Raw genomic sequence first — 20,773 nt, 5'->3', positions numbered from 1 at the left:
ATGAGTGTGTTTGTCCCAGCTTTTTCATGAGACACCTGTGCTTTTTAAGCTAATCATGGCACACAAGTATGCATTTTTGCAAAAAACTCTGCTTACATTATGATATTACAAGAAGTCAGTTAATCATCAGATACTGCAGGGTTCTTTCTGTGGATTTTGATGAATTAAGAGTTTTTTCCTGCAACTTTTTAAGCCCATTATGATAAATGAAAAAACAAATAGGAATTCAATATGACTCTGGTTTCCTGTGGAATTACTCCATTACTTCTATGGGAAATATCTGAAGTTAATTAATTGATATGTTAATATGAAGTGTACTGTTTTGTTGCCTAAAAAAACAACCTGAGTAAATCTTTGGGTTGTTCAATTTGTGATGGTGTGCCACATTTTTTCTTAGTAGTTGGGTTCAGGCTGTCATTAAAATCCTGAAGTTGTAGTGAAATTAGAGCAAAGCAGTACTTGGACAAGCCACATTGTTGGTATGTCCTCTGAGATACTTAGGAATGGTACAGGCAGAGGAGAGCCCCTGCAAAGGCATGTGCAGTTAACACATTAACACAGATTAAAATAGTGGTTTTGGTCACTTAGAAAACAAATAAAGCAACTAAATTATACTATGGAATGTGATATTCTGTTAATGAAGAAATTGACTTTCAAGTCAAAACCACATGGTTTTTATGCAGCATGGTGTAAGACACTCATTATATGGCTCTACAAACAGACTTTTTAATCTATATAATTCTTTAAAATATTTTGGTAATTTCTGTTCTACATAAAGGAGATTAGAACTGGGGCTGCTTTTTTGTTCTAGTGTTTTGATAAGACCACAATGGGAAAAGAATATGGTCTTGAGTGCTCTGATTCTATTGCCAAAGTATTAGACTGACGCTTTTTTTTTTAAATAGCTGCTATTCAAATACTTTAAAAGAAGAAAAGTAAATAAGAAAACTCCATTGGGTAATTTATGTTCATTCTATATTGTTCTTCATGTCACTTTCAAGGTTCTTAATTTTGGTTTTGGATGTGTGTTCATGTAGTATGTTTTTCATACTGTGTTAGATGGAAGTGCACCTGATTAAAAAATTTTAGTTTTATTTCCTGTAGTGTCCATGGGACTTGCTTTGCTACTCAATTCAGATTTTTCCTTTCTTAAATTATGAATTAGACTTTTTACTAGTTGAACTTGATTTTTAAGCCCATTTTGAGACTAGGAGATGTTTATCACAGTATTATTCTCATAATTCTCATAATTTTTTTTTAACACTACAAAATTTCTAAAAGAACCATGAAATCTTAAATTGTTTCACTTACTATGTCAACTTATGCTTTTCTCTAAAAGAGAAAAAGGCAATGGGAAACTCCCACTTAAATAGTTTTGGATTGAACCACATATATGTGGAAATAGTTGACACACACACACATATATATATATATATATATGTTGGTTTAAGAAAGACTAGACAGTTTTTATGTGTAATTAAAATATTTTTAAATGGGCATTGATCAATACATTTCTGACTATATAACTATAAAATGCAACTTAATTCAGACTAGTTTGTGACCTGCATTGCTTTCTTTAGACAGTTGTTGTGGAAGAGGTTTCATGTGACATTTGCAAATTTAAGTATCACATTTTACCTGAAAATATTGTAATCTCACTTACTTCAGGTAACACCTGTGAACAGCTGAGAAGAGTAACCAAAATAAATACATAATTTTTTTTTTTTGGTATTTCTTTACTTGATGTGGTAGGCAGCATTTAGAGCTTAGTTACAGAATCAGTCATTGATTGAATATTTACAGATCGTGCTGAAGTCAGCTTTGTTCTAAATGCTTCCATAATACTCTAAAGTGGAAAAAGTCTAAATCTTAAATGAGTGTGATACTGTTGACTGCTGTGATAATATTTTTCAACTTAGCCTTAAGGATAATTGTTCAAGTTTTGTTTTTTTTTTTTTAATTGAAACATTGCAGTATTGAACTGGTTCTAAGTTACTGAAGTGCGAGTTAAATATATGAAAAGTCATGTTGGTGGGGCTGTTCTTTTTCAGAATAACAAAGACTTTAATAGATCAGGATGGTCCCAGTTGGAGGGAGAAGCTGCCACCAATTCCAGTTGTTCCAGTTGCTGCTCAGCTGCACAGGTGGGATGGAGGAAGCCTCACTTCAGAGAATAAACCAAGTACTATAGACATCAACAGAGAAGAAGAATTGCAGATGAATTGTATGTATAGCTAATGCAAATACACATTCAGAAAATAAACCTAATTACAAAATGGAATATGTTTTAACAATGTCAAAGAAACTGCTTTAGAAAACACTCATTGAGACCTTTGTGAAAACCCAACATAAATTACTGCCATTTACATGATGGAGTTTAATGGGCTTTGTGGAGCAGTTATGGTAATTTTTTTAAACCAAGTGTCATTTGCAGCATGTACTTTAGTTATATAAAGTTAAGTTATATAAAATCTGCAGTAATACTCACTGGCAAAATATCAGGATAACCAAAGCCCAACTGCTGGCCCTGCCCAGGACACCCCAAGAGTCACACCATGAGCCTGAGAGCATTGTCCAAACCCTTCTTGAACTCTGTCAGCCTTGGTGCTGTGACCACTTCCCTGGGGAGCCTGTTCCAGTGCCCAACCAGCTTCTGGGGGAAGAACCTTTTTGTGATACCCATCCTAAACCTCCCCTAGCTCCACTTCCCTGAGTCCTGTCTCTGGTCATGAGAGTGAAGAGATCAGTGCCTGCTTCTCTGTTTCCCCTTGTGGGGATCTCAGTTTTGTCCAGGCTGAACAGACCAAGTGACCTCAGTCACTCCTCATCCAGCTTCCCCTCTGACCCTTCACCATGCTCTTCTTTGGATGCTCTCTGGATCTTTCTTATGTTGTGGTGCCCAAAACTGCTCCCAGCACTCAAGGTAATGCTGCCCCAGTGCAGAGCAGAGCAGGACAATCCTCTCCCATGCCCTGCTGGCAATGTTTTGCCTGAAGACCCCCAGGACACGAGCATCAGTGGTTTCCCTGACATCATAACACAGTTAAAAAACAGTTTTCTCCCAGAAAAACCCACCACCCAAACAAACACCCAACTTTGGCAGAAGATTAGGAGACACCTTTCAAAGATGTTCTGGACTTGTCCATATGTAATCACTGAGTGCTGAACTCTGGGAAACTTAACTTCCTTCCTGACTTTTTTTCCCGTCATTGCAGTTTCCATTTTTCTCCCTTAGTAAATAAAGTGAAGGAAGCTCTCTGATTCAGTTGTTACTGACATTAAACACTCCCTTTGCAAAGGCTTTAACCCTATGATTCCTTATTCAAGTATTAATTGGTTTCCCTTTGAGTTTATTTCAATATAAAGTAGTATTGAAGATATTCTCCCCTCAATTAACAACAGGGGTGGCTGCAGTTTGTAACTGGGCTGTTGGCCAAGTATGTACCAGTGATGGGGTTATGTGTCTATAATGCATTACTGCAATACTGAGTGTCCTCCAAGTGCTTGGCAGCTTTGTGATACAAGTCATGTCTATTTCAAATAGAGCAGGCTTTGGTTAGGCTTTATTTTTAGAAAAGTTAAACAATGATTGTGTAACTCTTTTCTTCACTGAAGGCTGACTCTTAAGGTTCTGGTTGCCTTCTCAGGCTTCTGCTGCATCAGTGAGACCTGACAGTGATAGCTGGTACTGAAAGGCTGCCAACAATAATGTTCAGTCAGTAGTTAATCCTTACCATTGGCTGACAGTTTTTTGCAACAACTGTATGTTTTTCTTTGTGTCTTACAACTCAAGTTATAATTTAGTTGTGTGATTCATGTAGTTTATTTTTACCCAACTCTACATGTAGTTTTCTGGCATAGGAAACTGCCATGTTTTTATAAAAGAACTCAGTGAGTTCAGTTATAGGTTTAAATTGTTGGTTATATACAGTGTTGAAAACCTGAAGCTTGGCAGGAGGCTCATATTCTTTAGCACAGTGCAAAAAGTGGATTATTTCATTATGATTTACTTAGAGCTGTGTTGATAATTACTGTTTGCTCACAACAGAGTCATGAAGCTGCAGTTGGGATCAGTTTTTCACTGCAAACACAGCTAAAAACTGTAGCCTAACCCAAAAGCATCTGCAGCAAATGATGTGGAATTAAGAAGGAAGGCAATTATGGAATAACACAGTTACTACACTAAAAAGTCTAGTTAGGTGTTTCAAGGTTCCTCACTGCATATTTTAGAAATAGTTCTTAACAGAGTATTGTCACTGTCAGTTTAGCTTAGTAACTGTGGTATGATTGCAAAGACAATATTAGATCAAATTATGGCCACCTTGGTGTGATGGTGGAGATCTGGAAGGCTTTAATCCTGCTGATTAAGTCTCCACCAGTGTAAGTAAAAGCAGGGCCTCAGTGTTCACAGGTAGGCCCTCTCTACCACACAGAAACTGGGAAAGCTTGGAGCTATCTGTTGCATTCCCATTATGTTCAGCAGAGAAGTAACACTGGTGGATGGGGAAGTATTTGTTGAGCCAAATGTAGGTGTGGCTGTGCCTTGGCTGGAGCAGCAGGGGAGGCTGGGGACAGGAATGGCCGAGGGCAGTGACAGACTGGGACAGTGTGACAGAGTGACAGGCAGAGTGACAGTGCAGGGACTCCACTGCCAGGCGTTAATCCTCAGTCTGCACAGATCATTCAGCCACCCATAACAAACTGACCTGATGTGACACTGTGATCCTTCCCTGCTCTAGGTGAGGAAGCTACAGAGAAGTTCAAGAGGTTGAAAAATGAAGGGAATGATTTTGTAAAAATGGGGGAATATGAAGAAGCTGCAAATAAATACAGTGAGTGCATGAAGTTGAATACTGAGGAATGTACTGTCTACACTAACAGGTAAAGATCCAAAGGCTAATGCTGCTTTGTGGGATAGCAGTAGTTACATTTTCTCATTTCAAATAGAGATTTTGCATCTGTTCACTCATTGTTGTGAAAAAGGGATTTTTTTCCCTACTTGGTAGGTGCTTATAATAACAAAATGGATTTCTTGTAAAAACATTTTTCAAGGGGAGCAAGTATTAATGTCACTGATATATATCTTAAAATCTTATATATAAATAAAGTAAGCAATAGTAGAAGTTATAATTAGCATAGCATTTTGTAGTGTTTTTGGGATTTTTTTAAGAGTACTGGTATGATTTGAATTAAAAACTTAACATGAAGTAGCAGTATCTCAGATATGAAGAGTAATAATTCAGAGAAAATGTACATTCTGAGAAAATAAAAGTAAGAACACAGTCATACATCAGCATTATTTTAAAGGTTGACCTAATTCAGCAGTATAATTCTTTATGCTGTAATCTTATCAGCTCCTACAAACTTAAGAAGGATTTGATTAGACCAGTACTTGAATAGGAGAGTTCCAAGTAATAATTAGGTACAGAGAGCAGTGTTGTTAATTTAATGCAGAGCACTTTTTTAACCAGAATGGCTGTATAAAATCTGTATTACATTAACCACTATGCTATCATATTGTACTAATGTAGGCTCTGTTTTTAAAATATTTGCATACCTGTTTAACTTCAAGCATTAGTTGTACTTGCAATTTGGTTTTTTTTCAGGAATTAGCCTTCTCTAAATCCATCCAGTGATGTTCTTGATAGTTAATGGTACTTAAAAAAAATCACATTGAGACTGAATTGTTTGAAGTATTTTAATTAACATTTGTGAGTCAGAAGATGTTGGCACTACAGAATTACTTACATTGCAGTGTATTCTGTTTTTCTGTGTTAGAGCTCTCTGTTACTTGAAACTGTATAAATATGAAGAGGCCAAGCGGGATTGTGATCATGTTCTTCAGATAGAAGATTCTAATATTAAAGCTTTTTATAGAAGAGCACTAGCGTACAAAGGATTACAGGTGAGGAAAAAGAACATGCCAGGTTCTTAAGCACTTCTAAACTTGCTTTTATCCCCTTCAAAGGCAATGAGGTAGTTGCTGTCAAAGGGTGACTACAAACAAAGTACTCAGTGTTATGATTTATTACTTTGTAGAGCATTAGGCATACATAAAACATTATATAAATATTTTTGCTACATCAAAACCTGCTACATCAAAACCTGCATGTTGATGTAATAATTTGAGAAAATACAAGAATATTGCAATAAATAAGGTTTGACTGGAGATTGGTTAAGTGAGTTTCAAATCTGTTCTAATGTTCTAGTATTGTCCTTCTGGGTATCCCAGTCTCTTTTATCTGTCAAGGAGTTTACTATGACTTTGCTGATGACAAATGGATTCTCTCCAAGTTTGTCTTCATCTGTCCAAACCAAAATCTCAAGCTGTCTTGGCATCTGCTCATGTTTAAGTATCATATTAAACCAAGGTTTGAATTATTGTTTTTTCTTTGTTCCCCCACTGCGTTACAGGCCTTTGTCAGTTCTGTACTTTGTCACTCTATGGCAGTGGCAGTGCTCAGCCTTTCCCTTTCCATCTGCATGGAGATGGTGGTGTTTCCACAGTGCTCATCTTACATACAGTTTTTAGAGTATCCTTTTACCTGATCATCATAAATGCAGACACATTGATCATATCCATCCTGAATGTGACTTCAAATCTCATGTTCCATCACTGAACTATGTTGTTCTGTTTGTCCCTCCCTCTGGTGGTTCCCCATCTTCAGTGATGTTAAGTCAGCCTTAACACTCCACAATTCTCCCACAGCAATCTTTGCTCTACCCATCAGCTCTTACTTGGTATTGAATTATCAGCTTCTTGATTTTGTGGGCTCATGATGGCAGCTCTCATCACCTGCTTTGTATTAAATTTACAAGTGTCTTTAAACAAGCATCTGAAGTGCTGTCTTCCACATTGCAGGAGTGGACTGGAGGTACACCAAGTTTCATCATTGTCCTTCAGATGCATGGATGCTTACTCAGACCTCCATTATGTTTGATGCCTTAACAAAAAATTACTGGATGGTGTCTCAGCTTACAAGGCACCTGAGAACCTGTTTGTGCTTAGCAGCATACCAGTCTGTTCTCATCCCATGTTATAATTCCAAATGCAGGTCCTAGGAACATGATACGTGATACATTTGTTCCTCTGTTGCAGTAGCTATAAAATTTTTGAAGTGTGATAAGTCCCAATTTGTAATGTTTTTTCTGTAACTGTGCTAAGCTACCTGTTATTAATCACCTCTAAGCTTATATTGTTAAAATTGATAAAACATCAGTGTAAATGTGATTCTACCAGACAGTAAAAAGGATATTACACACCTGTGAAGAAGGCTGAGAATTGCTTTTTGCATATCCCAGGAAAAAGTGCTATTTTTGTATTATTGAAGACAACGTGAAACATAGTGTTGATAAACTCCTTCAGAACAGCCTGAGCTGGGGACTCCCAAAATGTTTTGTTGTGGTTGAATTTAATGCCTTCATTATTGCTAATTTCAGAGATGAAAGTGAAAGGTAAACTCAGATAAAATGACAAAAATTATCTGAAGTTGACAAATTACTCTGTAATGAAGAATTGTATGAGCTAAAGGCATATAGTTTGGCAAAAACCTCACTAAGGTGGGAAGTGTTATTTGTAAGTAATTAGACACACATTTAACTAAAAAAGCTGCAGTGGAATTTAATGTAGTAAATGAGGGGTTTTTTTACAGATTTACCAGGATGTAGTTAAGGGAAGATCAGGAAAAATGTTGGGGAGGTATGTTAGACCTAGGACACAGGACCCCAAACAGCATCTCTTGCAGCTGGTAGTCCACCCTCCTGCTTTGGGTACAGTCATCTTGTGTGATTTTTGTTGGGCAGTCAGGCAGGCTGCAGTTTTAAATTCAGTAGAATTGGTTGCTGACCCTTGTTACTGTTTCCAGAAGTCTGTTCCAGAATCTCTTTTCTCTGTAGTTGTGAATCCTCACATCTGTAATTCAGATGATTAAGCTTAATTAGTAGTGGATTTCTCATGAAAGCAACCTGGCCCCTGTGTGCATTCCTTTGTTAGGGGTACATAATTCTCATTCTCTCTGTTCCTTCATGACCTGGCAGGCTTCAGTTCTGCAGCCCCTCTGCACCTTGAATACTGGCCACCAGTTTGGAACAAAATGTGGGAAGGAGTTTGAGTGACTTGGACACTGGCTCCTCTGTTACAGTTGAGGTTGAGGAAGTACCTCAGGTGCTACGTGAGGATTTTTTTTCCATAATACAAATTATTTAATAGTAACCTTTTGATGCTGCTTGGGAACAGAAGCAATACAAGACCAAACAGAAGCAATACAAGACCACTCACACAAGAAATTGTTGGTTTTTTTGCTGTCTGTATGGTCTTTTACTGTTTACTGCTTCATTTCATCTTTATTTTTGATACTCCAGCCCTTGAGATGTCTTGATTTTCCTATGTCTGTGTGATATCACACTAAGACTGTGATAATTCCAGTCTTCCTCAATTGATGCTATTAACTTTGTGTCTTTAGAAAATTTAGTTTAAAAATAGTAATTATACATTAAAAATGGGAAATAAAAGCATGGAACAAATTACAAGACTGATTATTGAGGAACTGTGTCCTAATGCCACTCTGTCACTGTGTTTGTCCTAATCTTGTTTAGCCCAGAGGTTGTAACATAATCCCAGTCTTCTCAAGTATTAGCAAAATTTCACTGTAAGAGATGGTCTATTGGATTGAAGCCCAGGAAGATTAGATATATCTTTAATCAAAGTTCAGTTTAATTCTCTTATTGGCAAAGCAAGTATGCAGACTTACTGGACTCACATTATATTAATTGTGAAGCAGTGTTACACTGTAAGTAATCATGCTTAAAAGCAGCAAACTTCAATAATTTGCTCTCTGACACAGGGAATAGGTTTCTGAAAATAAATTATTTCATATTACATATTTAATTGGAAATATTTAGTCACAGAGTATTAACTCATTCTCATTTCCTTTTTCCCCTCTAAAGAAATCACACGATCAGTATTTAGATTATTTTTGTCTACTTAGTGTCCAGATCCCAGTATTTTTACCTTTCTTACTTGTAAAGAACAGTATGGCACTTCAGATTTATTTTTCTAGGGAGGCGCTTATGAGAAAAATATTTTCTTCTACTTACAGAATTATCAAGCCAGTGCTGATGATTTCAACAAGGTACTTCTAATAGATCCAAATGTTGTTGAAGCACAAAAGGAATTAGAGGAGGTAACCCAGCTGCTTCACCTTGACAGCAGTGCTGGAGATGGCAGTCAGCAAGCACACGGGAAGAAGATAACCATACAAGAGGTGGTGTGCCTGCTCATTTCTTAAAAGCAAACACAACAGAAGCTGCACATTTGAAGAGATACTAAAGCTTTTGTTTGTCCATCTTGAATCTGTATCTTTGTGGGGATGGTGTTGTATTTTTCATATAATTTTGAGGGCATATTGGAGGAGTTTTACATATGATAAAGCTTGGACTGCTCACAAGTGTATTCAGAACTAGAGCAGGAAGGAAAATAGTCCATTTAGATGGCACTAAACTCGAGGGTATGCTCCTTGTAAACAAAAGCTGCTTAAGCTTTGAAATATGTTTTACAGAGTGCAGCTGTGAAATAGCAGTTTCATTTTTGAATTCTGTGCTCCTTGGGCAGCCTTTGGGGCTGTGCTGGCAGAGGTCTGTGGTCAGCAGATGGCCTGGCTGCTCCTGTGCTGGTCCTGAAGTTAGGGGTCTGAAAAATGAAATCCTACCCTAAAGAGCAAGAGTAAAACATCTATAGGATCTTATAAAAGAAACACAGGATGTAATGTTATGTACAAGATCAAAATGTTAGATTTGCACAGTTCTGGGTAGAATTAGGTGATGAAAGGATTTTCTCAGTCATCTGATATTTTTGGATTGTAGCTTTGCTGGTCGTTAAAGAATTCTTTTCCCCCTTTTCATTTAAAAATGTATAGTTAAAATACATAGTTACCAGTCTGAACAGTGGTACTGTAATTTGATAATGTAATTTCAGAATCTGGTATAATGGAAACTGCAGTTATTAATATGGGGGGGGGGGGAGAAATGTTCTTGAAGTACTTCAGGTTGTCACGAGCTCATGGGATTTTATGTAACAGGCATAATCTGGTATAGTGTTAGTTAAGCTCTGAGTTGTGACAAACAACAGGACCTGGAAGGTGTTTAGAGGCAGTTTGGGAAGTGACCACATAATTCAGAGACCAGCTAACTACATTGCTGGCACTGGTAATTTTCCTAGGGATCACGCAGGAAGCATTTATGTTTGCTGGCGTCATTACAACTGCCCCTGTGGAGAGGCTCCCCTCTTTCACCTGCTGTAGTACAAGATTGTCTTTTTTCCATGAAGACAGACTGTAAAGAAAAACAAAATTAGAAAAATAATTTATCATCATTATTCTTTGTTAATCAAGCTATAATTATATAAAAGACAGACAAGGTTTCTCCCTTGATTCTAAGGATTGTTGAAAAATAGAACAAAATGTCTATAAGCCAAATGCAGTATTTTCCAAAAATTACTAATCTCCTGTTCTATGCAATATAGTATTTTCAGACTTTTCAAAATACTTGGCATTGACAGACCCTGTTCAGTAAGTTTTAGTCAGGTTATAATAATTTCACAACTCTTGATGGCTTGAAATAGATTTTAGCAAATGTAGTTAGTTGGCCCCGTAGTTAATTTTTAGTTACTGATTCGTGAAACTTGATGGAGGTTGCAGCCTCAGGAGAAGTTAAGTGGACAGTGAGGCAGGTTATCCATGCTGAGCTTTCTCCCTCCAAAGCAAGACTCCAAACAGCAATCTGATGCAGAGAAATGGAACATGGGTGTCTGCTGCCTTGACTCCAGCTGTCCCTGTCTTCTGGAACTTCACATTAATACATGTGTGGAGTCCTCCTTTCTTCTGGTGCTCTGCAGGGGTGATTCCACAGTGCAGTGCCAAGCAGTGAAAAGGAGGTGTAAAAGATACACTTTGGACAGTGAGCCTTTAAAGGTGAATTAGAGAGCTCCTGTTCTGGGGCCAGTAGGACATGGAAGAAGGTGGGTGCACTTCTTTGTTGAAGAGCAGAGTGCCAGCTTTAATCTAGTGCTGTGATGGATAAGTGCAGTTTATGAAGCTTCTGGTTATCTCTGTGTCCACATGAAGTGATCTGTTGCCCCTTTGTTTGTGAAGGAGACTGACCCTGATGCACAGGGAGAGGGGCACTTTGCCACATCAGAAGATGCTGAGGCTCAGCCCGTGGCTGCTGAGGAGGCTGTTCCAAAGGCAGTGCCAAGGAGATCCTCGGAGAGGCTCCGTGTTTCAGAACCACCCAACGCTTACGACTTCGGTCAGATCATCAATGCACTGAATGCCAGTAAGGATAAAGCTGCTTGTGCAGATCTCTTAACAACTACTGATCCAAAAACACTGCCAGTGCTGCTAAGTAACAAACTTGAAGGAGAAATCCTTCTGATTTTTATCCAGTCATTGGAACATTACATAGCTGGAAAAGATCCTGGCCTTGTATATCAGCACCTGTTCTACTTGAGCAAAGCCAAAAGATTTAAGGTAAGAACCTAGACTGATTGAGTGGGTACTTAAATTGCACAGAAATCTAAAGGAAATTTTAATATCTTAAAAGGAAAAACCACACTGACTTATGTGTCTCTGTCAGATATTTTGATTCTCACTCAACCTGTGCTGATTATAAAATAATTTGTTGTGGGATTTTTTCAGGTGGTGCTGGCTCTTCTCAGCAAAAATGAAAAAGAAGAGATACAGCATCTGTTTGACTTACTGACAGAAAGCCAGAGTGATCAGTACTCACTGGAAGATCTTGAGAGCCTTAAACAGGTTTATGAACTTTAAGAAGTTAAAGTTTATTGGCTGCATGCATATAGTTCATGTTAGAAGACGAATGAACTCTGCAGACTTGCCTGGGTTCAAGTGGGTCTTTACCTGGACTGCTGGAATTCTATTTTGTTTTGACAGCATATGCACATTTAAAACTTGCTGCTCTTTTCTTCTGGTAGTTGTATACATCTCTAGAATTTAATGCCCCTCTGTGTTCAGTAAAAGAGTTAATTTCATTTGGCATACTAATTTTATTTAGACTCAGAAAAATATATTTTACCTTATATATGCAATGGGAAATACCTTGATGGTACAGTAGGTAAATACACTTTTAGTCATCACTTGTTACATCATTTTGTGAGTTCTGTGTTCTTGTGATAAAGAAGTGTCTTCAAGATAAATGGGTCAGTTAGCAGTAACTTTGCTAAAATGAGTTTACAAGAAGTATTAACATTTTTCAGAAAACTCCTGTGGACCATCTATTTGTTCACTATTCCTGGTCTGTACAAAACAGATTTAAATATTTTGGCTCATTACATCTTATCAAAAAAGGTGAATGAATTATTGATTCTTGTCATGGAAACAATTATTAAATGGATGGGTATGTTTTTAACAAGTGAGTAATTTTTAGTGCACAGAGAACTCCTTTCCTGTGTGTGCGGGAGGATGGCTGGTTTTCTGACTTCTCTTGGGCAGCGACAGAAGAACAGGTAGCTGCACTGCACAATAGAAATATTTAACTCTGAGTTTTGTATTCAGATTATTTAAAATACCAGCTATTTCTGTTTACAGATATATTTATAAAACTACAACAATTTTTTGGACCAGTATAATTTTTTTTTAATTTCAGGCATTACTTATGTTTTATATTTGATTCTGACAAAGTTCCTTCAAAGGTGAAGCTTTTAAATTTTTCAGATACCCTGATGCCTTCTTTGCACAGATGATATAAATGTATATCAAACTCACTTAGCACTGCAGAAATATCATTAAGAATGTTGTTCTAATGAAAATTTTTCTCAGGTGTCTACTAATTAATAAAGTTATTTTCTTGAGAAATACAATTATGGCTTCTTTTCTGGTTCAGTGCACTTTAGGCTTATAATTCTGACATGTGGATTATGAGTTTCAGCTTGGAGGGCCAAGAATGAGGCTTTTAATTCCTAAAGCATCATCAGTACAACTGATACTTAGCAATTAACAGGTTTCACTTTGTTTGTGTGTGATCTCCTCAGATTAAGGCTGTTAGGATGTAAAACACCAGCACTGCCTGCAGTCATTTTGGTGATGGTCCTGCCTCCTTCAGCTTTCGTTGAGATTGGCTACTTTTTTAGACAGCATTTGGGAGGGCCTGATGGACAGGCAGAACAATTTCTAAAGACACAGAACTTAGAAAAAACCTGAATCAAACACATGTAAGGGACTGTGCTGCTGATTGGCCCTGAACAGTTCAAACAAGGGCACCAGTCTTAAAAACTGAAGGGGCACTGGGGGGCATTTTGGGGGCGGGGGCTGCAGAATGGAATGTCTTTGGGTGGATTTCACCATTTGTTTGACAGGTAAGGGCTGCCTAAGTCAGTTCCTCTTGCCTTAGTTTGGGAAACTGGGGGAGAAATTTCTGCAGCCCCCAGCAGCTGCAGCTGAAGAGCAGAGGTGGGGTCACCTGTCACAATGCCCTTGGCCAGGTGAGGCCGAGTGGCCTCTGCACAGAGGCTGCTGCAGCATCCCAGGTGTGGCACAGGAGCAGCTGCAGGCCAAAAGCAGCTCCTTGCTCACCATGGGACCTGCTGCAAAATGTGTTTTGTGTCCCATGTGTGTAATGGTCAGCAGAAGCCACAGAGCTGAATTACTGCTTTCCTCACTGCTGGGCTGGGAGCTCCTCTCCCTGGACAGTCCCTATCTCCTGGTCTAGTTATCCCCTATTTTTGTACACTCCCATATTTTAAATCATGTTTCTGCTCTGTGCTTGGCCTTTATTTATGCTGGTTTTTCTGTTTCCCTCTGCCCTCCATAATCTCTTCTGCAGCTTTGGCAGCTCTGCCAGGCAAAGGTAGGACTGTAGCTGCCACCTCAGCACTGCAGTGCATGGCCTCACTGGGCACAGCACCTAGAAACAACTGAGTGGGCAAAAGGGGGGAGCAAGAGCACCCCAAATGTCTTACCTGGCTTTGTGGCAGGGAGACCCCCATCCCAGCATGGTGTTGTGCTCTTGGCTTGTCACTCACCCCCTCAGTGTCACCTTCCACCTCTGTAAAAACAACCAAACCCAACAGCAGGGCAAAGGCAGGAGAGCACTGGTTCTGCAGGTGATGGCAGCAGGGGAGTGAATGTGACCCTGCAGTGGCAGTAATGCAGCCAGTCACGAGCACAGAGGATGTGTCCCAGGCCTACACACACCCAGCTGCTCCTGGACAGATCCCTGCTTTTCACACAGGACATGACAGCAGGATCCTTTCTGTAGCCACTGAAAATGCAGTCAGTGGCCAGGGAATAGTACAGGAATGGGGTGGGTCACACTGTTGTTATTTTGATCCTTTCAAAGTATTTTTGATGTTTTTTGGGAAGCCAGCTCCAGGCTGGCAGGTGCTGCCAGGGCTGAGTGTCAGCATGGCAGGGTTGGACCACAGGGCCACCACTCTTCCCACTCTCCCTGCCCAGAGGTGCAGGTGGGTGGTGGTGAGAGCTCAGTTACTGGCAAACCACACTCCTTGCCCTTATGTGGGATGTATTTCCACTCATCAGAACCTGCCCTGCTTTACATAATCCAGTTGCACAAATAAAGGGCTACTCCTGTGACTGCCAGGCCTTTCAGAAGACTTGTTTGTTACAATAAACAACATAACACCGTTTTGAACAGCAGGGAACAAAGCTTCTTCCGTGCTGTAATCAAGATTTATGACCCAGGTGAGTGTAACTCTGCTCAGTGCCTGTGAGCTGCAGCTCCCCAAGGGACAAAGGGCAGGAGCTGGAGCAGGGGCTCAGCCCGGCTGGCTGAGGGGATGAGTTATCACCAACCGAGTCCTTGTGCCTTCCTGGGCCCTCCCCGAGGGCATGTAACACACTGCAGTGCAGACAAAGCCACCAGATGTGGCAGTGCCATTTCCTTACAGGCCTGTGCCACTTCTCGGCTGCTCCTTGCTAAATGCCACCCACACAAACACAGTCAGCAACATGGGAGTGGTTTTCCTCGTAAGCAAGAGGGATTATAAGGGGATAAAGTGCACAGAATGCTGTGCTTGAGAATGCAGCCTGTGAGCAAAGGGAAGCTCGAGCCCACACAACCCCACAGCAGCACAGCTCTGGTGCCTAAACACAAGCACTCCAGTTGAGGCTGTTGGGAATTTTAATGTCCTTATTGTTGAGATGGAATCAACAATAAAGCCAGCTTTTGTAAAGCCAGCTCACCAGGATCTGGTGCAAGGAGAGCTGTACCTGGCAGCTGGCTGGGTTTGTTCCCCAAATGCTTCCTGCTGGTCCCTGTGTGCAGGCAGGTGCTGAGGCAGTCACACCTCAAAGCCACTCAGTTACCTGGCCTGGACAGAGCGAGGTGCCACAGCAGATTCATCCCCAGAGCCACCTGCCAGGACTGGGGCTGTGTTCAGCACAAAGTTCAGTGTCAGCCCTAAGGCTGTGGATCCTGCTCCTCCTTTTCCTCCAGACCAGCTTTGATTACCAAGTACCTCACAGCCACTTTTCTCTCTATCCTACCCTTTGAGACCAAAGGCAACAAAATCTTCGTCACCAGTCTGGGATTGTGCTTCTCACCACGACTGGGCCTGGGGGTTCTTCAGTCCTCACAGGAAAACCATTTTGCTCCCACAGCAACACCAGATTATTCCATCTGGGAAGATCCATGTGTCACCTTTGGGACTGGCAGGAGCAGTCAAGGTGGTAACTGTGCTCCTCAGATCTTTGTCATTTCAGGAAGTGATTCTAAATAAATCTCAACATCATTCCAAAGTTTCTGTTCAAGACTGCCACAATTTCACCTGAATTAGAATATTCATGGGTTTTAAGCTCATTAATTCTAGTATTTTTCAACCTTCTGCTTGATTATCTTTAAAATGCATTATTATCCATCAGAGGGGTGGTATTACTAAGTAGGCAACTATTTAAAAATCGATCTAAATGACTGAAAGTGATGTAAGTCAGTCAAAAAATCTTTATGCAACAGTAAAAAGTAATTAGCTCATACATGCAAAACTTTGTAACACTGACTGAATGAAAGGATGGGTGTACAAGCCTGGATGCTTCACTACAATAGACATGCAAACACCACGAGGAAAGCATTTATGATGGCTTTTATAATGTTCTAACTATCTCAAATAGTCTCAGATACAGCAGGTATTAAAATACATTTCCTCAAGATCCACAACCTGACATGAATTAGTCAAATCAGCCAGGAATCATGAAAAAAAATTTCTGAAAAAAACCTACCATGTGGGTGTACTGAAATAAATTACAGGAAAGATCAAGTTTACATCTGATGTCCCATGAGGGACACCCCTGTATTTTATTTCAGTGCAAAAAAAAGTTAGTGAATTTTACAGTAGATCTGTAAATAAGAGAAGCCTCTTCTACATTAGTGTATTAATAGAAGTGTATATTTTACTTTTTTATAGACTCAAAATTCAGTGCTGCATTAAATTTACTGGTACTGTTAAGACTGCCTCATGTATGAAATATTACCTCTGAATTAAAAAATATTACAAAATTAATCAGCAAAATGGTTTGCTGCTAAAAACTTATGTCCAGAAAAAAACTTAGCTGCATTTTAACATAACCTCTTCAAGTGATGTATAAAATTATCAGATGTTTTCCGAGTGAGTGAAAATAATGCTATTATTTGATAAAATTTATTTACAAGAGTAAACCATATTTCCAATTACTTGAACAGCAAAACTGAGGTCCTGAGAAATTAAGAGGTAGGTTTGAACTTGCTGAAATAACTTTTCCATCTGACAGAAGTATAACTTGCATATGGGCTTCGGGTGAGGCAACTGAGCTTGGGCTTCTGCAATGCATCCCTCCATCGGTTTTAGTTTCTCACTTCCCTGGCCTCTCATGATGCAGGTGAGAAAATGAGCCAAAGGAACAGGCAGTTCAGCTCAGCAAAAAACACCAGGTGTTACCCAGAAACTCTGACCAGTCTGTGGTGTTCCAGAAAGAACTCTGTGCAGGCCATGAGAAGAGCGTCACTTTAGATGGAGAAAACAGATTTTGAGTTCAGTCAGCCATTTGACTTGTGCCAAGATAGTGCAGTTTTGTTTAAAGAGCTCCTGCCAGAACTGCATCCCTCTCCCAAAACCATTTACTGTTCTGCCTGCCAAAGAAGCAGATCAGATTTCTTTTCATCTTAGAGAAGGCTGAAATCTTGTACAAAACGCAACTGACTTTAGATCTTACACTTCCAAGAATCAGAACATTCAACTTCCAAAGCACACCTAATCAAATAAAAATATTTAAAGGCAGCACGAGATAGGAGCAGTCAGGAAAAAAGGCTCCCTGGGAACATACACATTTTCATAAGGCTGGTCAGCACATTAAACAACAGGCCACTAGAAGTCAGTATTTAGACATTTATTTCAGATATGCAGTTTACACGCATATTATTGAGCAAAACCGAATTGCAAATATACAAATACTGTAACAAGCATTACCAAATAACGTAACTGGCACTAGTGTTATAAGCTATTACTGAAACTGGTGAGGATAAGTCATGGAAGAGGACTGTAGCTCATGGCATTCTGTTCATCCAATCAAACCTCCAGTAGCACCATAATGGCAATACATGAAACACAAGACAGAACATTGTTAACTGTTATTCTGAGATTCACAACTTTTTTCATTTTAGTGAATTACTTAGCCAAAAATGTTAACAGTGTGGGCGCTTTGGCCAACTTCAACTTGTGTTCAGCTGTACATCCTCCATTTGCAAAAAAAAAAGAAAAAAGCCAGCTTATTTGGAACCCATCTTTGCATTTGGGCAGTCATTGCACTGCACTTAAGATTCTGGGACTGAAGACAAGCATGTCTTGCAAAGAGATGTCAAGTCCACTAAAGCCTGAGTGAGTCTTTGGTAGGCCAATACCTCATTATTATATCTATGACAGTCATTTATTCACTAGGATTTTCTTTTGTGATCCAAGGTGGCCAAAGAGGACATTTTGGAAAACATTACAGTAAAATCCTCAGGCGACCAGGCACTTCAAACCCAGTCTTTTCCAAAGGCACCAAGAATGGACGGGGCACCAATTTTCCCCCTAAGGAAAGGTGACTGCTTTTCTACAATGCTTAGAAATCACTGGATTGTTATTTTACACTTTTTATACACTATATAGTAGCCTTACCTGCTGCATGATTGGTTGCATGAATAAATAGGTAACCCCACTGTTCTACACAGGTGATGTCTCCATTCCACCATATATTAAGTACCAATTTCTTATGTTTTGAAATTATGTAAAAGCCATAACCCTGCTCAAAGTGTACATACATACAAACACTTCTGACACAGGCCACATCCATCTGAAGATATGCAGTTCATTCTACATGCATTCTAAATACAGTGTGTCCAGTTATGAAACAAAATTGTCATTCTGAATATTCACTGTTGAAGTATGTTTGTATAGGTCTCTGCAGGTCTTTGCTTCCCTTAATTTTAAGAGTTCACACAAGAATGGTTTTAAGTCACTAATGCTCAACTAACACCCTTTATCCCAAACCCCATATTTTCCAAGTGAACAGTGCAGGACATATTATTCATCTCAGCATTTAACATATTAAGAATTTACCAATTTTTATCTAAATACACCAAGTATACGCTTTCAAGCAAAGTCGTGGCAAAAATACAAAACATGGACATATTTGTACTGCTGTAATGCACTTGGTTAAAGCCTTCATGTCTCTTCATATAGGTCGAAGATCCATAGGAAGTATTTTGCCTTATCAGATAAGTATATAGAAAATGCAGTTGTATCAAAACCTTGCTTCTGCTGGTCACCTGAAACTTACGGAAGTCGCATGTGATTCAACCAGCTCTGACAGGGTTCTTTAGTGGCAAATAGATTTTTGCAGCACTTACAGATTTACATTTCAGTCTGAATAGCAGTGCTTAATTCCACAGCCTGTTGTGAATGGTTGTTGTTTGTTTCTTTCAGTGTTTCACCAACCCCTAAATCTACATCCGTCGAAGATCCGTTATTAATGCTTTCCTCAGCAATGTAACTCAGCTGTGGAACATCAGTGCTTGGGGCAGCTGGAACAGGCACAGGGATTCCACTCAGCTGTGGAGAGCTTTCCAAGCGATCGTTTTCCACCTCTGGGAGAACACTGACTGTGGTAAAGCGAGTGTGATAGTCGCTGGAGCCATGGCTACAGGAAGTTTTCATACTTTCCATATCTGAGCAGCTGAACTCAGAGAAATGGCTGGAGTGCGAATCTGCTACAGATGGAATACTATCGCTCAGAGAGGGAGAGTCAAATTCACTGGAGTTTGTGCTTTGCTGCTCCAACAGCTGAGCATCCATGTCCTCTCTCGTCTCATTAATCTTCATGCTACTCTTCTTTCTCAGCTTACCTTTGCACTTCTTCCCCGCCGTGCTGTCCTTGGACCACTTGGTGGCGCCGGCCTTGCCCTCGGGCGGGCCGCAGCAGCCGCGCCCGGCAGCGCCGCCGTCCTCCACGCTGCTGCTCCCGCTGTGGTGCCGGAACTTGGCTGGCTTGGATTCGATATCCACCTGCACTTCCAGGCTGTTACCTTCCCTAGAACAGGGGAGAATCCGTCAGTGTAAGAGGTCGTCGGAGGGTGGAACAAACTCTTGCTGCTTTCCTTCATACATCCCTCTCACTTTCACTGTGTATCTTGTAAGGGGAAAAGTTTAACCAAATAAACAGCTCAAAGGAAAACACAAAGTCTGAACCACCAAACGCTTCACTGAGCTACAGCAATGGCGTTCCTCTTTGGAAATAACCCTGCCAAAATGCAGAAAACAGTCACACCTAATTCCATTTGTAACAAAATCTACTGTTTCAAAGTGTATTCTTGAATGCAGAATAGCTGAGGCATGCTTAAAATATCCTTTAATAAGCAAGGCTTATAAATATTCTATTTTCACCACATTTCCCTTACCTGTCCAAAGGGATGTAGGAGTTCAGAATGGATCCTGCCATTGCTTTGGTGCTGGCATTGTCACTAACTGTTCCCAAGCTAACTGTGCCAGATTCTCCACTCAGACTGTATCGTTCTTTCTGCACATCTGCTTGGACTTCCAGTCTTTGAAAGAGAAAGAGAAAGTTACATATACTACCACAACAGTTAAAGCACACTTTGTAGATGGCAGTGAGTAAATAAGTCAGTAATTATGAAATAAGAGTTCTTGAGTCACTCCAGTACAGATAGGCTTATTTACCCTACTGACACACGTTCTCCATTCCCACTGTCAAAATTACTATTTTTTTATTAACACCAAGCAAACAAAAACACCTCAAAGCAAAAACAGAGTAATTTCCTAAAGATGTTAACCGAAAGTTCTGGATTCTTTCCCTCCTGAGATTCACAAGGACAGCTTCTAGGTTCAGCTACAGCTCTTCTGCAGATAGTACACTGTACTCTAAAAATGGTGAAAACAATCAGAAGGGTACATAAATTCAAGACATTATAGTACCCATGAATCCCCTGCTGCAAATTACTGCTAATCAAATAAGAGGCACAGAACTGTGTTCTGTACTCTGCTTTACATTGTATTGCTATCAACTACAACAGGAATAATAGAAACCTGAGCAATCTTAAGCTGGGCTCAGCAGATATGCCAGAAATCAAATTACAAGCTTTTTTCCAAATGTCTTGTTTATCTGTGCACTGACATTGAAATTGGGGTTTGGTTTTTTTTTTTGGTGTGTTTGTGTTTGTTGTTGTTTTGTTTTTTTGTTTTAACACTCAGCTCTTTATAGAAGAGGGTATGTAT

The 20,773-nt window shown here is 39.7% G+C and overlaps 2 protein-coding genes across 3 annotated transcripts in view; one reads left to right on the top strand and one right to left on the bottom strand.

Annotated features, from left to right (window-relative positions):
• SPAG1 (sperm associated antigen 1) overlaps window positions 1-12,874 on the top strand; it is a 37,711-nt gene extending 24,837 nt beyond the window's left edge. For both annotated transcript variants that reach the window (XM_066565001.1, XM_066564995.1), the window contains 6 exons: window positions 2,052-2,224; window positions 4,740-4,881; window positions 5,779-5,905; window positions 9,099-9,263; window positions 11,148-11,525; window positions 11,694-12,874. In XM_066565001.1, coding sequence (XP_066421098.1) covers window positions 2,052-2,224; window positions 4,740-4,881; window positions 5,779-5,905; window positions 9,099-9,263; window positions 11,148-11,525; window positions 11,694-11,825 — 1,117 coding nt within the window. In that variant the 3' untranslated portion in view covers window positions 11,826-12,874. The remainder of the gene's footprint in view (window positions 1-2,051; window positions 2,225-4,739; window positions 4,882-5,778; window positions 5,906-9,098; window positions 9,264-11,147; window positions 11,526-11,693) is intronic.
• A 4,501-nt stretch (window positions 12,875-17,375) lies between these two features.
• Window positions 17,376-20,773, bottom strand: part of RNF19A (ring finger protein 19A, RBR E3 ubiquitin protein ligase) — a 57,867-nt gene continuing 54,469 nt past the window's right edge. Inside the window, exons 10-11 of the mRNA XM_066547640.1 lie at window positions 19,939-20,082; window positions 17,376-19,571 (exon numbers count right to left, since the gene is read on the bottom strand). Of these exons, the coding sequence (XP_066403737.1) occupies window positions 18,896-19,571; window positions 19,939-20,082 (820 nt within the window). The 3' untranslated portion in view covers window positions 17,376-18,895. The remainder of the gene's footprint in view (window positions 19,572-19,938; window positions 20,083-20,773) is intronic.

The sequence above is a fragment of the Molothrus aeneus genome, chromosome 1 (assembly GCF_037042795.1).
Source record: "Molothrus aeneus isolate 106 chromosome 1, BPBGC_Maene_1.0, whole genome shotgun sequence".
In the NCBI taxonomy this organism is placed as follows: Eukaryota; Metazoa; Chordata; class Aves; order Passeriformes; family Icteridae; genus Molothrus; species Molothrus aeneus.
This window is presented reverse-complemented; position numbering and strand designations above follow the sequence as displayed.